General features: G+C 42.1%; 1 protein-coding gene across 1 annotated transcript; it reads left to right on the top strand.

The window, feature by feature from the left end:
• The first annotated feature begins 14071 nt into the window (after positions 1–14071).
• LOC119903028 lies at positions 14072–16644 on the top strand. The gene is made up of 4 exons (XM_038719418.1): positions 14072–14915; positions 15081–15186; positions 15455–15672; positions 16466–16644. Exons 1-4 carry the CDS (start codon positions 14490–14492, stop codon positions 16637–16639), a joined length of 924 nt encoding a protein of 307 aa, XP_038575346.1. The 5' UTR covers positions 14072–14489; the 3' UTR covers positions 16640–16644.
• The last annotated feature ends 424 nt before the right edge of the window (positions 16645–17068 follow it).

Below are 17068 nucleotides of genomic sequence, written 5' to 3'. Positions count from 1 at the left end.
GAATGCCAATACAGGTGCAGTTTCAGGGTTTTCTCTGAGCTTTTGCCGTTCATGCTGAGAGATTCGATAGCATGATTTGTGTATTACTCAGGGGAACCACTAGTATTGTGTTTTCTTATTTGATCTCGGATGTATTTTATAGGTAAAGTTTTATGTTGGTTTATTGAACCTGGGTCTCTCACACAAAGCCATGGTCTTATCCATTGCGCCATCGCCACCCTGCCCCGTTGATTACTCTGCATGATCAGATAAGGACACTTACTTAGGAACAATGGGTAGGGGTAATTTGGAATGTGGTACAAAACATCTCTTCTCCAATATCTTATTTCAGGAATTACGCTTGTAATCTGCCCAGCAACAGCATGGTGATTGATGGAGTCAGAGGACAAACATTGGGGTCAGAGGACTTGGCCAATCATGGACTGACCTACACTTTTGTTTTATTGTTTTGTGACGTGACGATGTACTAAAACACTGGGTCAGGGAGAGATAACCAGTCAGACTTCATGAACTGATACAGCTTGTTGTTTGTCAGAGAAAGTAAGATCGACCCAGCTCTGTAACCTTTATTCATTTATTTGTAATTAACTGATTAACTTGGACCAAAACATCTTCTCCTATTGCTTTAAAAAGGGTCATTTAAAGTCACGGTCCAACAATGCTCATGTCTGCTTGTCCACTTGAACTCAATCTCTTTGTGTAGGAGTTCACGGATGCAGGATGTTTTTGCTGATAGATTGGGAATGAATTCCTTATGAAGTTGACGATCCCCATGATGCGTAGCACTCCAGCCTTGTCTCTAGGCCTTGGCATGTCTTTTTAGCATCAACTTTTTCTTGGTCAGGTTGAATGCCGTGTGCAGAAAGCTTATCTCCAGGAAAAACAATTTCTTGAACTCCAAACTGGCATTTACTCTTGTTTAGCTTTAGTCCATACTTGCGTATTCGCTCCAGCACTTTTGTCAGCCTCACATTGTGCTCCTGGAGTGTGGAGCCCCACACAATGACGTCATCAGCATACACCCGGACTGCGTCTAATCCCTCGATGATGTGCTCCATAGCTCTGTGAAATATCTCTGATGCTGAGATGATGCCAAGGGCAATCTGAGGAAGCGGTAACTGCCAAAAGGTGTATTGAAGGTGCAGTATTTGGTGCTGCTTTCATCCAACTTCAGCTGCCAGAAGCCTGTGATGCATCAAGCTTTGAAAATATCTGGCACCCATCATCTCACTCGAGACTTCTTAACGCTTTGGTATCTGGTAATGTTCCCGCTTAATATTCTCGTTCAGATCTTTTGGGTCCATGCATATCCTCAGGTCGCCCTTCTTTTTCTTTGCACATACCATGGAGTTTACCCAGTCGGTAAATGCTCCGTACTTGCCTTTCTAGTCTTTGACCACTCAAAGCGCTTTTACACTACATCTGCATTCACCAGTCACACATTCATACACTGAGCCTAAGTGCTCAAACGGAAACTAACATTCACACTCATACACTGGCGGAATAGCCGCCAGGGGCAATTCGGGGTTCAGTATCTTGCCCAAGGACACTTCGACACGCAACTAGGGGGAGCCAGGGATTGAACCGCCGACCTTCCGATTAACGGCCAACCCGCTCTACCTCCTGAGCCGCTTAAAGCCACTGTCGGTGAGTTCTTCAACCTTCTTTATCACACCCAGCGTCGTCATCCTGTCCACTTCCTTTTTTAAACGGTCTCTCGGCGGTGCTGGAACTCTTTGTGCAGCATGCACTACTGGTTGTACATTTTCTCTTAACTGGATTTTGTATGTGAAGGGCAGTGCACCAAAACCTCTGAAAACATCTACAAAGTTCTGTGTATTGGAGTCAACAGTGTCACTTGGTGGTTCTTGCCCTGGCAATTAGAGCATAGCTTACCAAAGGCAGGCCACTGTTTGGGGTTGAATGTTCGATCGTCTGTCTGCTGCGCAAGGCGTCTCCGTCCCTCACTTGAGACAACGCTTACAGCGGCGCCATCACCCACACTCACTGCGCTCACCGCTAACTCGCTGAATGTCCTCACGTGCATTTACGAGAGCTCACTTGCCTGGCAGATCTTGATGGCCCCTTCCAGCGTCAGCTCCGTTTCCCGCAGTAGCCTTTCCTCCACACCAAACACGACCTGGTCTCGGAGCATGGAGTCCTTCAGTGTAGCAAAGTTGCATGACTGTGCTTTGAGCTTCAAGTCGGGCAGAAAGCTATCAAAGGGTTCACGCTGCTGCTGCACCCGGGAACGAAAAACATATCTCTCGTATGTCTCGTTCTTTTTTGGAGAGCAGTGGGCATCAAACTTTTCCAGCACTTTATCAAGTTTGTCTTTGTCATCTTCACTGTCGTATACGACATACGTATACTTGTTCCCACAAACCACTACTGACGCCGTTTGGTACAATGTGGAATTACACCTAATCATCACGCCTGGGTCATCCAGGGCGTCGGCATGTCCCCCTTCATCATCGTCACTGATCAGGAGGGAGGCCCCTTTCTGCAGATTGGTTGTGAAGGCGGTGGAGCTCTGGTGACCCCTTTCCTCCGGTGCACAAGCATCGCATCAAGTTTGTTTTTTTACCCACCACAACTTCAGCTTCACCAAAAGGAACGTCAGTGTCACTGAGTTAAATTTCTTTTTGTAGCTTCTCTGTCAGGCGAGCAGACGAGGAACGGAAAAAGCCTCGGCAGTCCCGATGCACTCGGAGACGTCACGCTGGGAGCCCCATGCCCGAGCCACGGGGAGAGCGCATCCGGCCGTCTTCGGAGAAAAGAGCCGCACGGGACCTCAGCGCCCTCAGGGGCAGGGCCTCGCAATGGCCGCAAGCGGCCCCCTCGAGAGCTGCCTGGGCGTGCGGCATCCCCAGACAAGACGCACACAGGGCACGAGTGTCCCCAGCCGTGATGTTGACGCGGGCATGGGAAACACACTGCCTGAACTGCTCACCAGCCATCTCCTCTGCCAGACTTCCTTCCAGGTAAGAAATTTCCTCTCGTGGTTGCCGAATAGAATAAAGCTAATGTGTCCGGTGTGCCGGCGTGCTTATATACGCCTCCAGTTACCCCGTCACACGCTACCGTTCTAGCAGCGCCGATAGGATCGGAGTAGTTTCACTCATGGTTTCAGCCCTGCCACGCCCAGAGTCGTTCCCATAGTGTCGTCACCGACGCAGTTCGAGTTCCCTCGAAGGGGAACGAGGTAGTGCAAAGTCAACTTTATACCAAAAACATTCAGTGCAAAAAAATTATCTAAAAACAATACAAATGTTTTTAATATTAAGATGTCTGTGAAGTTAAATAAAAATATTATTAACATAAAAATAAATCTAAGTTAATATAAGGGTAAAACTAAATAGAGCTAAAGTTTTATCCTGCACTATTTCCACAGAATAAATGCTCGGTACACAGCAAGCTGGCAAAAATTACAGCCAACACTTCAGAGCAAAACACGAGTGCTTCTTACTCAAACCCACACCAAAGTGTATCTTAATATCTTAATAACACAAACATGAACAGATTAACTGGAGGGGGTCACAGTGTCTGACTCAGTTGTGTTTCTCCATTCTGCCTCTCTGTCCTTCCTTTCAGACACATTCCCACCTCTCATTACCATTTCTCCACCTGTCCACCAGGTGTCCTCAGATGTTTCCATCTGTCTCAGTCACCTGACTCCCACATCCAGCCACTCTCCCCCGCACTGAGCTAACATCTTTCCCACCATTCCCATCACCTGACCTCCCCGCCCACCTGCTCACCTGTTCCTCATTTCCCTCACAAAGCTCAGTGTATAGTTTTTTGTCGAATCTCCTCCTTAGGTACGCTGTAGCCTATGCATAGCCACGTGTGGAGAATATTTCTTAAGGGGCTTTGTTGATGTGACAGGGAAAAGTAAGACAGCTCTAGCTTAGAGTAATTTAGCTGACCCCATAAGTGTTTTCTGACATTCTAGCTTTAGGTGTTTCTCACATGTACTTAGACTGATTAGTTAGAGACAGTAGCTCAGGCGTCAGGCTGGCAGATATCAGTGTTCTCTGGGAATCTTACAAGAATATTTACAAGAACTCACTGGCTCCACAGATCAGAGAACCACTCATGGATAGTGAGAGATTCCAATATGAAGAAGCATTGGAGTCTAAACATCAGATAGATCAGTTGTAGGTGAAAGAAGACCTAATAGAGAAACCTACAGGCACTGGGGGGAAGAAAGAAACATAAAAGGGACCACCAGATGTTCTCCTTCAGATTTGGTGTTGGCATGTGACGTGATCACATGTTGTATGCTGGCGCTGTGTCTCCTCGGACCGGCTCAATAAACCACGCTATGTTAAGTCTTCATCAGTCTCCGAAACTTCTTCACACCTGAACCTGACTCACAATATTTCTTCAACACCGCATACTCTGCACAGTGGCCTGACACGCACACGCCCAAAGATTTAACTACATGTCGCAGACCACATGAACTGTGATTGGTCGGCTGGTAGCATCACATTTCCTCCTACGCATTTCGTTTTTCTTCTGTCTCGACCGGTTTAAGGGTCGTACAAACCTCTCCTCAGACGCCTTCTCTCGTCTCTGTGTTTCAGTGAGTAATTTCACTAAAAGTAACTGCTGTTCAACATCGATCAGCTCCAACTCCAACATGATCCGCTCACTTTCAGTTGCCATTGGAGTATAAATTGGACTTTAGTCTGGTTGTATATATAACGACACATTTGCACCAACGCTTTGCCAGATTGTCTGGTTTGTTCCTGTCCAGCCTTTGGTTCTCTGTCTGCCCCCTTTTTGGATAAGTCCTGACTGTCGACTTGGTTTTAATCCTTTTGTTAAGTGAACTTTCATCTCAACCTGTCTGCCTGTGAGTCGTGCTTTCGGGTTCAAACCTGCTGTTTCTGAGCGTTACGGGTGTTTGGTTTTAGTTCTGATATTTCATGATGATGTCAGCTGCTGTTAACTCTGCTCACCTGACGAGGATTTCAAGTAAACGTTAAAAACAATAATAAATAATTTTATTGATATTGTTCAATACCACAAATTATTAATTTGCCGCCAAGGGCTTTAGGATAGACGGTGCTGTATGCTGTACAGATTCAGCATACAGCACCGTCTATCCTTAAAGTCTTGATACAGATCAGAAATAATCTCTGTAAACAGATATCTGCATATGAATGCGTTCTGGTTTCTGTTTGTAGTCCGAATAGTATTGACCAATCAAATCTGAGCTGGTTTTGGTTGCATGCAGGTCAACAGTCCGTGTGGAGAGCAAATAAGGCAGAAACCATCGGCTATCATCTGATGAATATTTAACTTCAGATTAGCTTTTATATCAGATGACAGCTGATGGGCTCTCAGATTGCTTATCGGACTGTAAACAATGACAAGAGCACAGAAGAGGAAGTCTGGGCCTGGACATCTGCATCTTCTTCTGAAGAGTCAGAATCAAGTGAATTAATGAAGTGAATCCTCTGGGGACCAAGAATGTCTGAACAACAATGTCAATCCATCCATCCTTTGGTCCAGGTCCAGTCCATCTGGACCAGCAGACGTCAGCATCCACAGAGCAACACTGCTAGTGTGTCTAAAAAGACAATAAAAGAAGAGACAGTCATGTTGATATGAACATTAGAGAAACACATCATGCAGCTGAAATATGATCCTGGTTCATCATCTGGACTCGTTCACCTCAGCTGACACATTCAGCAGCTGACAGGTTTTTGTATTACTCTGTTTCACTGTGGCTATGACATCTTTGGCTCTGGAACTAAACTGTATGTAACAGGTAAGAATAAACATTTATTTTCCTTCAGTTGTTTTATTGAACAAGTTAAAATGTGTTTTTAATGAGTTTCTGCTGCTTCAGGCTTCAAATTTTAGTTTGGTCTTAATTAGTAGAGTTCTTACAGCCGTGCAGCTATTGTTACATAAAAAGGTTCATAATTCCTGAAAAGATGTTTAAATCTCACTGCACAACTGAAGTTATTATTTATTTCTGCACCAGCAAAACTGATTCATATGGAAAAAGTAAGATATTGACAAAGTTGTAAATATACAGTATTTGATCCTCTCAGTGAGTCAGCGCAGTCTATTGTTTTTGAAAAGACATTTTACTATAAATATGTTGTACAGGATAATTAAATCATTTTAAATGATAAAATTTACATCACGACAGTCAGATACCGATAATATTGCAATAACTATAATTTATGTATTTATATATGTGAAATAGAGTGATACAAAGTCGCTCACACAAATATATTTGCATTTTATACTTTTAATATGAATACAAATAGTTTGTGATGCTTTATAATTTAAATTATAAAACATGTTTTCTAAAGTATATGGTAGTAAAAATGATGTATCAGGTTCTTTTTATTCTTCAGGTTCTTCTAATTTTAACATCACATTATTACATTATATTAAAAAGTAATCAGTCAATAGTGAATCTTATTTAATATTATAAAGCTGTCTTTATTCACATTTAACATATTAAACAAAGACATTATTGATGTATTGATTAGTTGTTGAGTGGTTAAAGTTCAGAAATTATAAATAATGTACGTGACTTGACTTGAAATTATTTTATGTGAAGTAAATATGTAATTTGGTGCAATATGTATTTTTACCCTAACATGTAAACAATAGTTTTGATTCTTATGTAATGTTTGATATTATGTTACATTAAAATGTACTTAGATTACAGTATTGTTGTTTCATCAGACTTTCGATCATGTATCTGAACATATATGTAAATTGTGTTTTATATAGAATTTTTTTAATTTTAAAACTTTATGAAATTACTGATGCAACAATTAGATTTTTTTGCCGTTAAAATAAAGTATATGATATATAATGTCTAAGTAAATGTAAAAGTCTAACTAATTTAATGTGAACATAAAAAATACCTTTATTAAAATGTGTTTATTAACCCTAATATATAAAACATTAAGTTTTTAAAGGGGATATTTCATAATTATATTATAAGAATCCAGCATATGTAGAACTGCTAAATAAGTAAAATTCTTTTCTTTCTTCATATAACATATTAATATTATTATTATTATACATGACGTGTGTGATTTGAAGGTGAATCCAGTCCATGTAGTGAACTGTGTGCTGTATTGATGAGGAGCTCAGTGATCAGAGTCCATGTAGTTTCCAGGATCAGACTGAATGCAGTGCTGGAAGCTGCTGTTGACTGTGTGAATGTGTGTCTGTGCTGCTTGTTGCTGCTGTCAAACTTCAGTTGACCCGGTAGTGAAGCCCGTGGTGAGCGTGTACCCAGCAGCATCCAGAGCCCACCTGGAGGGGAAGAGCACCCTGCTGTGTGTGGCCTCAGGCATGTTTCCTCCTGTGGTCCGCTTCTCCTGGAAAAGACGAAAGGAGAACAGTCTGACGGAGGAGCTGGCACCTGCTGAGGAGGAGCAGCTGGAGCTCAGAGAGTCGGGACGCACCGCCGCCATCAGAGTGATTGATCGGGACGCTCTCTACACGTATAAATACCGCTGCTACGTCCAGCACGAGGGGGGGGGAGTGAAGGCCCAAACAGAACAAGGTAATGAAGGCTTGGTGACTGTGTTCAGCAGAGATTCAGCTTCCTGTGGAGACTCTGACAAAGAGAGCAGAGGAGCAGAGGACTGACATTTCTTTCTCCTTTTCTGTTTCAGAGGTTCCAGCGATCTGTTTTTTGAACCAGGTGAAACTGCTCTGTCTGCTGTACACAGTGCTGATAGTGAAGAGTCTGGTGTACTGCTGTGGACTCTCTCTGCTGAGGATCCTCAGATACAAGGGACGGTCCACCTGCTGCACACATGCTGACTGACTGTTTTCTGCTCACTTTTTTTCATCTCACTGATCACTTTGATCAGCAGTCAGAAATGTAAGTTACGATGTGCACAGGTTAGATACAGTCATCCTTAAAATATAAAAACATATATACACATATATTTGCAATTACTGAGTGTAAATTCTATTATTTATTTCCAAACTATTATTATTATTATTATTATTTGACTTTTAATTTTGACTTGTATAATATCAGAAACTTAAGCTGAATCATTAGCTGTCTGCTAGGTATTTTATTGTTTACGCTATCTTTCTGTTCTTGTGTCTCTTTTTAATACATTATGCAGAGTGTGGCAGGTTTGTCAAATTCTTTCAATGTAACTTTCTTAATAAACTGCATTTGACTCTGGTTGTTAGTAGCTCTTAATATACTTTCACAGTGCGCATAGTACAAATGTACAGGAAGATATGAATATAAGCACACAGCGAAACAAGGACAACAAAGCTAAACAAGGATGAGCAAACATAAACATGTGTATAAGGCTGTTCTATACAAGTCAGCAGGTCTGGGTGTGCCACCAGGTTCAGTGCTGGCCCCCTTTTATAATTGTGTCAGTGTGAATGTAAAACTCTACGCTGATGACACTGTTGTTCACACACATAAACAAACAGCAGAGCTGTTGTTAAACTACAACTGCTATAAAATGATCCCACAGTTGGGCTGAAGTCTGAATGCTGGCAACATGATGGCTGTGTTTATTTCTTCTAAACCAATAAAATGCTGCTTAAGTTTTTATTTTGCCTGCTGCTGTGTTGAAACGTTGTTTAGTTATTATTTCCATATGAACACTTTGCTGACTGATTGCCTGTTAGAATCAGTGTGAGGTAATAAAGTGGGATTAGAGCAGACTGCAGGTGGTTGAACATGAGCTGTTTCTCTCACAGATTAATAACACAGATCAAAGCTGAGACAGTGAGTACTGAGCGCTGAAATCAAACTGAACTTCCTGGAATGATTATTTAACATGAGTTGAAGGTTGTAACTGTCATTGTGTTATTTATGTGAAAAAGTGCAGCTAGCAGTGGGGAGGCTGCAGAGCAGAAACCCACACAGCCCGTCTACTGCAGGGAAGGAAGTGATGTTTGGCTGTCAACAGTTTTTTTATGAGTCCTAATAACCACTGAGAGCAGATTCATCTCTGCAGCTGTACACACTCATCAACTTTTTCTTGTTATCTGGAAGCCTTTTTTTCCACTGAGCCCTCCACCCACACGGAGTTGAACTGAGCCCAGAGACCAACAATGACGACCCACCTGGAGGTCACGTCCATGGACTTTATTTATGGAGATTTTAGCCATCAAAGGTGAACTTTACAGTTTACACTTGGTGTTGATGAGAGCCAACAAGTCCTCATACAAACATGACTAGAGGCTACTTTGTCAGAGCCGGAAACAGAAACACATTTCATCACAATCCATCTAATCGTTGTTGAGGTATTTCAGGAAGGGCTTGGTAACAGGAGCTGAAGCAGCAGCAGCAGAAGCAGCAGTAGTAAAAGTAAAAGCAAAGCAGTGTGTTGTTGTAGCCACTAGAGAGCAGCAGTACTCCAAATACACTACATACTAATTATATTATGCTGTATACTAACTATCTTATACTACATATTACTTCTATCATACTACATACTCATTCTATTAGACTACATTCTAATTATATTATACTACATACTTATTCTGTTATACCACATACTAATTATAATATATGCTAATTATCTTTTACGACATTTTAGTTATATTATACTACATACCAATTCTGTTATACTACATATATATTATATTGTACTACAAACTAGTTATATTATACCACATACTAATCTTTTACTGCATATTACGATATTACTAAGATCTATTTTAGTACTTACTTCTTCCATTACACTAATTATACTTACCATATTATACTACATACTATTTCTATAATACTATATACTACTTCTATCTTACTACATATTAATTCTATTTTGCTACGTGCTAATTATATTACATGCTAATTACATTACACTACATACTACTTTAATTATCCTACTTACTACTTGTCTTACACTACATACCAATTCTGCTGCTACAAAGTTCCTGCTCGACACCCATTTTTACAATTATTATTGATAGGTCTATTATTATTATTATTATTATTATTATTATTATTATTATTAAGTTTATTAACATTACTATAATTAACAGTACCATTATTTATTTTCAGTCTGTACCACTACTACCTTTACTGTCTTTACTGTATTTCTGTGTGGATATTGTGTTGGCTGCTAATTAATACTAATTCTATTATACTACTTTTTATTTCTATTACACTAAATGATAGTTCTATTGTATTTCATAATAATTATTTTATGCTACAAAAAATTTATATGTATTTTCAATTGAATTTAGTATTTCTTCTTATACTCATGCAGTATATTCATGTCATGGAGTATTACATACTGTAGAATTACCTCTTGTCTTGTGATTGAGTATTACATTGTAGTAGCTGTAAGTAAGCCATTGCACTGTGGTATTTTTACTTGAAATAGAGAATACATTGTAGCATTTCTTCATTTACTTAATATATTACACAGCAGTAAGATTTCGAATGTGGTACTTTTACTTATAATGAAGTATTACAATGTAGTATTACTGCTTTTACTCTAGTGCGATTTTGAACATACAACAACACAAAAACCCTGGCCCACAGCAAAACTCACGCAGCTTCGTCACACCAAAGAGGAGACCTTCAGAAGTGGGAATAAGGTCCTGTAAATCCAGGCCAGGAACACTCTGACTAAAGAGCCAAGCTGGAAAGCTAGAAAACAGCTTCACGGCCAGCGACGCTGTGTCCGTGTGGAGAAGCCTGCAGGAGACCATCCCCCAACACTGCTGGTACTCAACAACTGGCAGACAAGCTGAATGGATTTTACTGTAGGTTTGAAAAGCCCAGTCACACCTCTCCCCCGCCCCAACATCATCTTCAAACAGTCACCTTCCCCCACTGCCACGCTCTCACCCCCCCCCCCCCCCCCCCCCCCCCTCTGACCCCTCACCTGCACTCATGATCTGTGAAGAGGATGTGAGCCACCTCTTTCAAAGGCAGAATATCAGGAAGGCTCCTGGCCCTGGCGGTGTTTCACCATCTTGCCTGAATATCTGTACAGACCAGCTGACCCCTGGGAGCTGTGTGAAGTTCCCTCCTGCTTCAAACGCTCCACAATCATCCCAGTCCCCAAAAAACCCTTTATCTCTGGATTAAATGAGTACAGTGAAAGACTAGTGTTGGCCCACCTGAAGGACATTACAGGCCCCTTGCTGGACCCCCTGCAGTTTGCCTACAGGGCTAACATGTCAGTGGATGATGCAGTCAACTTGGGACTGCATTACATCCTGCAACACCTCAACTCTCCAGGGACATATGCTAGGATCCTGTTTGTGGACTTCAGTTCGGCGTTCAACACCATCATCCTGGACATCCTCAGCACCAAACTCACCCAGCTCACTGTGCCAGCCTCCACCTGCCAGTGGATCACAGACTTCCTGACTGACATGAGTCAGCAGGTGAGGCTGGGAAACATCACATCCAGTCTCCGGACTATCAGCACTGGCGCCCCCCAGGGGTGTGTGCTCTCCCCACTGCTCTTCTCCCTCTACACCAACGACTGCACCTCAGGAGACCCATCTGTCAAACTCTTGAAATTCGCTGACGACACAACGGTCATCGGCCTACAGACGGGAGGTTGATCAGCTGGCTCTCTGGTGCGATCAGAACAACCTGGAGCTTAACACGCTCAAAACTAAGGAGATGATCGTGGACTTCAGGAGGAGCCCCGCCATTCTGCCCCCATCACCATACTCAACAGCCCTGTGTCTGCTGTGGAATCCTTTAGGTTTCTGAGATCCACTACATACCAGGACCTGAAGTGGGAGCCCAACACTGACACCATCATCAAGAAGGCCCAGCAGAGGATGTACTTCCAGCACCAGCTCAGGAAGCTCAACCTGCCTAAGGAGCTGCTGATCCACTTCTACACAGCCATCATCTAGTCTGTCCTCTGCACCTCTATCACTGTCTGGTTTGGATCTGCCACCAAAAAGGACAGGAGCAGACTACAACGGACAGTCAGGACTGCAGAAAAGATCGGTGCCAACCTGCCCTCCATTCAGAACTTATACATTTCCAGAGTCAGGAAATGGGCAGGAAACATTACTGCAGATCCATCTCACCGCGGACACAACCTGTTCCAATTTCTCACCTCTGGTAGGCGCTATAGAGCACTTTACTCCCAAACCAACAGACTCAGGAACAGTTTCTTCCCACAAGCCATCACTTTAATGAACAGCTCACTCTGACTCACAGTGTGAGGAACGATTCCTGTGCAACCACCTACCTCAACATCATAACACTTGCACAAAATACTTACTTATTTATATCAGTATCTTTGCACTATGCTCCATCACACTGTGTACATGTATGCATGTAAGTGTACCTGCATATCACATCCACCTACGACATGTACATAATAATGATATTAATAATTTTACTCTTGCATCCTTTGCACTGTGCTCACTGCACATATTTGTCAATATCTCTCTATTATTTTTGTTTCAGTTTATAGTGTGTATATTTGTGTTCTCCATACTGTAGCCTGTGTCTGACTTTATTATTGTGTTATTGTATTATCATTGTATGAGTAGGCACATCGTGAGCAAAGTACAATCCAAAGTCAAATTCCTCAAATGTGTACACACACCTGGCGAATAAAACGGATTCTGATTCTGATTCTGATCCAGAGTAACTATATTTTTAGATAATGCGTCTCGGACGTGTTTGGGCCCCAGTACAATAACTTCAGTTTTATCTGAATTTAACATTATGAACTGTTAGAAGAATCTTTACCAAAGAACGACAGAGTCACTGGAGTCACAATCAGTGATCTTTTATTTGCAAGGAGTCAATACATGCACTACAATGAATACAGAATAAACTAACGAGAAGGGCTCGACACTGTTTTTAAACATTTGGTTACACCCATTGTTTTCCATGTCAGACAAGGTAGCTGACTCTTTATCTAGGTCACATGATCACACGGATGTAGACAGGAGCTGTCATCTACATTACGCCATGTCTCCCTCCCGTAGGCGTTTCCAGCCTCTCTCTATGCACAAGTTTCATAAGTTCACTGAGATTATTAAATGCTTCTTTGTTTAGACAGGCTTGCAGAAGTTTAAAATACTTACATTACATTTAGCTGACGCTTTTATCCAAAGCGACTTACAATTGCTTTATATGTCAGAGGTCGCACGCCTCTGGAGCAACGAGGGGTTAAGTGTCTTGCTCAGGGACACATTGGTGGATGGGTCACCCCATCACCACCCCACCACTTAAGCATAGCACGTTTTTCTAGCAAGAAATAAATAAGATGTTAGAAATACTTTAATCCAGGTTTTATTGATATGTTTCTTGTACATTTTGTTCTATGACTGAAAAAACATCTGTCCACTCCATTGGAAATGAAGTGCCATAGGTGCCACTGCGGTTAAATAGCTGAGTTTCCCTGCCAGTCAGTCAGAACTGAAGAAGTCCTTTGGATGAGGGACGAAACGTCTTCCAGTATCTTCAACCAAGTCCAGTTGCCCTTGATTTTAACCTTCGTTGGATAACTATGACCTGGATGACTGAGAATCTTCATAGACGAAGTGCCATAGGTTTTATTACACCTTATTGTATTTATTTTAAATTATTTTACTTTGAATTTAAACAACTTTGTGTATTTATACCACTTGCTCTTAGTAAATGTTCAGTCAAGGGCAACAGACTTGGTTGAAGATACTGGAAGACGTTTCGTCCCTCATCCAAAGGACTTCTTCAGTTCTGACTGACTGGCAGGGAAACTCAGCTATTTAACCTCAGTGGGGTCGTTGGCCCGGGTCATCGATACCGCTGGTTCGTTAGTGTTCCTTGTTGCTGTGACGACAGTCGTTACAGTCGTTAAGACTACCTGTGGCCGAGACTGAACGACCATCGTTGGTATCTTCACCTGAGGCCAATAGGTTACGTTTGTTGAGTTTCCTGGGAAGTGATGAAAGGACAGCATTGTAAGTGGGGGATAAGTGGTGGCGTAGACCCCCTCCTCTGTTCAATGACGGCTTCTCGACCCTGGTGTAGATGCTTCCTTGACACCTCTTTCAACACCCGCTTCGAATGTTATCACTCGATTGAATGGGCATGAGTGTTGACATGAGATAAGCGTATTGCGATTATTTTGGCTAACGTTATATAGGCTAACGTTAGGCCCTATTACGTTACGTTATTAGCCCAACATTACGTTACTTACTTGCTTTATTTGAGCATTAACGTTGCTAATAAGTATGTTTTTACGTATGAAGCTAATGGGGAAATTTAGTTTCTAGTTAAACGCAAAGTTAGCCTGTAAAAATTACTTTTTCCACACTGTAAGGCTTATTGCATAATATTGTATGCTCGTTAACGCTTCAGTGAAGCCATAGGCCTAACCTTACTTTTATTGACATATCTATGGCACCAAATACATATCCCTTGTCTGCATCCCATGTTCACTGATGTGTTTCTGTCTTTTAGGCTGTGATAAGAAGTACAGGTTGCACTTTGCTTTATGTAATAATTGCCAAATATTTTGATTTCAGATATGGGAAAAACAGTTAAGACCACACGTTCCAGGAGCGTTAAGATTAAGGTGGTGAGGAGGTGTATCGTTGGCCCTGCAAAGGTTTCTTACCTTAGTCAAGGTCTTCCCCAGCCCAACTCCAAACAGACCGACCCGACTATTACATCTCAACAGGCTGAACCCGATGATGTGGCACCGAGCTGTAGTTCTTGTTCTGAGAGTGCATACAGTAAGGCAAAGAAGAGAGAGCTACATGCCTGGGATGCAGTCAAGGATGACATGCTTAAGGTGTCATTTGAATGTTCAGCACCAATCGCTACCCAGTGTGTTGTCTGTCTAGAACATGCTGATTACAGGTGCATTGAGTGCAGCAGCACTGCAGTGTTTTGTGAGGGTTGTCTGAAGAGGACTCACAGAAATTCACTGCATCTTTCTGATAAGTGGAATGTAAGAACAATACCATGCAGTCATACACACAGGCAACAAACTCACAGTAATTTCAACAGATTTATTAGATACTTCAAATTGTTCTAGCATTATGTATTATCAACTGTTAGTGTCACGAGTTTGTAGTTTTAAAAAGATTGTTAGAGCTATCAATCTTTCTTACAGAATGTCTACTATGAGCCATCCTCCCTGGGGTTATTCCTATATTTACCTGAAGGCCATAGCACCCATGCTGTGTACACAAAGGACATGAAGGTCATTGTCAGCACAGGTTTGTCATTTTACATGATACAGAATCTTAATGTATTTAATTTTCTTGACAGGTTAAGGAATTCGGTCCTATACATGTGTAGTAATGATTTCCTATAAGGAATTAATCAAATTTCTGATACAATTTTGTAAAAAAAAAAGTTGTTTGCTGATTTATGGTGTTGTAGGTGACACACTCAAGTGATTTAGTCTATGCTGATATGGTAGTCTCTATAGTAGTACTTGTTTATGTTTTTTCTAATATATATTTCCCTCTTTTTATTTGGCAGGACGGCTCTGCACCGTCACAGTCAATATGTGTGCATGTGAACCAGAAACCTGTACTTTGCTCAGGTATGGTCTCTGGCCGGCAACAGCCGACAAGCCCCACACAGCCTTCTCCATACCTCTGCTAGAGCTTTTTGTTTGTCTGTCACTGGAGTGTCAGGTTTCTGTTGAGGGTTTTTGCAACACCCTGCGCTGGAAAAACAACCTCACACTTGCAGAGGTCAGTTTAAAGTCTTGCCTGTGAAGTGAAAATTTCAGTTATGGCGCTTTTCCACTACACAGTACCAGCTCGCCTCGGCTCGACTCGACTCGGCTCGGCTTTGTTTGGTTTTCCACTGTGTCAAAGTTGTACCTGTACCTGCTTTCGGGTACTTTTTTTCGTACCACCTCCGGCGAGGTTCTAAGCGAGCTGAGGTGATACTAAAATGTGACGTGAAAACATGGCAGACTGCTGATTGGTCAGAGAGAATCGTCACCATTCACTGCGTCATTATTGCACGTGCCAGACGGGAGTTTCCTGAATAAAAAACAGCAAAAATAAAAACATCCAAAAACAGCACACACTCGATTTCCTCCATTGTCCTGTGTGTTTGGGTAGCGGGTGCCTCGCGTAGAAGATTAAGTCATGGCATTTTCCTGCAGCGTCGCTATGACGACCAGGTACTATTGTGGAGGTACTATCTGCAATGGAAAACGGAGCGAAAAGCGAGCCGAGGCGAGTCAAGTCGAGTCGAGCCGAGGCGAGCTGGTACTGTGTAGTGGAAAAGCGCCATTACTGTACTTTCATGGAAGACCGATTCCATATGGTTGTGAAAATTACACATTCTTCCTTGATTGTACTGCATTATTAATTATCACAACTTAAAGTATGTAACCATATAGTATTGTACATTTGCATGCAAAAGTATTCTTAAAAGTTTTCTATCAAAATAACAACTTCTGAGTGAACCACCATCACCAGATGTAAGTATAGGAAACAGTAATGTTTTCACTGACTGCTGCTTATACCCTAGGTTAACACACTCTACAGAGCCCTGGTGGGAGAATCCATATCCCATTTTAGGCATCACCACTTCCGACAAAGAAGTTTGGTAGATATTTGCCCACAATTAGATGATGGGACCATATGCCCAGCATGCCCAAAGGTTGGTTCTAGCTCCAGCGTGGTTCTTGTTCGATTAACCTGATTGCATTTTCGATGACCTAATGGCATTGAATTGATATCTGAAAACTTAGTTAATTTTTGGGTACTTTCCTGTTATCCGGACCCCACGTGTTTCTTTAATGCCGCGTTCCAGGCAACCTGTAACCCGTGTTTTTCCAACTCGTAACTGGTAGTACATCGATCTAGTACGAGTTCACGGGTTTGACTGCCGTTCCAGTACACTTTCACGGGTATAAGGTTGGAAAAACACGGGTTACAGGTTGCCTGGAACGCGGCATTAGTCCCGTATAGTCCGTATAGTCATCCCTGATTGGTCTTAACCCTAGTGACGGGTAGGTTTAGGGGCGGGGTTAGGGGTAGGCCATCGTCCCTGATTGGTCTTAACCCCAGTGACGGGTAGGTTTAGGGGCGGGGTTAGGGGTAGGCCATCGTGGGGTCCGGATAACAGGAA

The sequence above is a fragment of the Micropterus salmoides genome, unplaced genomic scaffold (genome assembly GCF_014851395.1).
Source record: "Micropterus salmoides isolate LMB-PRFRI ecotype aquatic unplaced genomic scaffold, ASM1485139v1 Ms_hic_scaffold_14, whole genome shotgun sequence".
Lineage (NCBI taxonomy): Eukaryota > Metazoa > Chordata > Actinopteri > Centrarchiformes > Centrarchidae > Micropterus > Micropterus salmoides.
The sequence above is the reverse complement of the archived record's forward strand: the minus strand, read 5'-3'. Positions and strand labels throughout refer to the sequence as shown.

Coding starts and splice junctions, on each gene's coding strand:
- LOC119903028 (XM_038719418.1), top strand. CDS start 14,490: ATGGGAAAAACAGTTAAGACCACACGTTCCAGGAGCGTTAAGATTAAG. Junction 14,916..15,080: donor ATCTTTCTGATAAGTGGAAT/GTAAGAACAATA, acceptor TCTTTCTTACAG/AATGTCTACTATGAGCCATC. Junction 15,673..16,465: donor ACAACCTCACACTTGCAGAG/GTCAGTTTAAAG, acceptor CTTATACCCTAG/GTTAACACACTCTACAGAGC.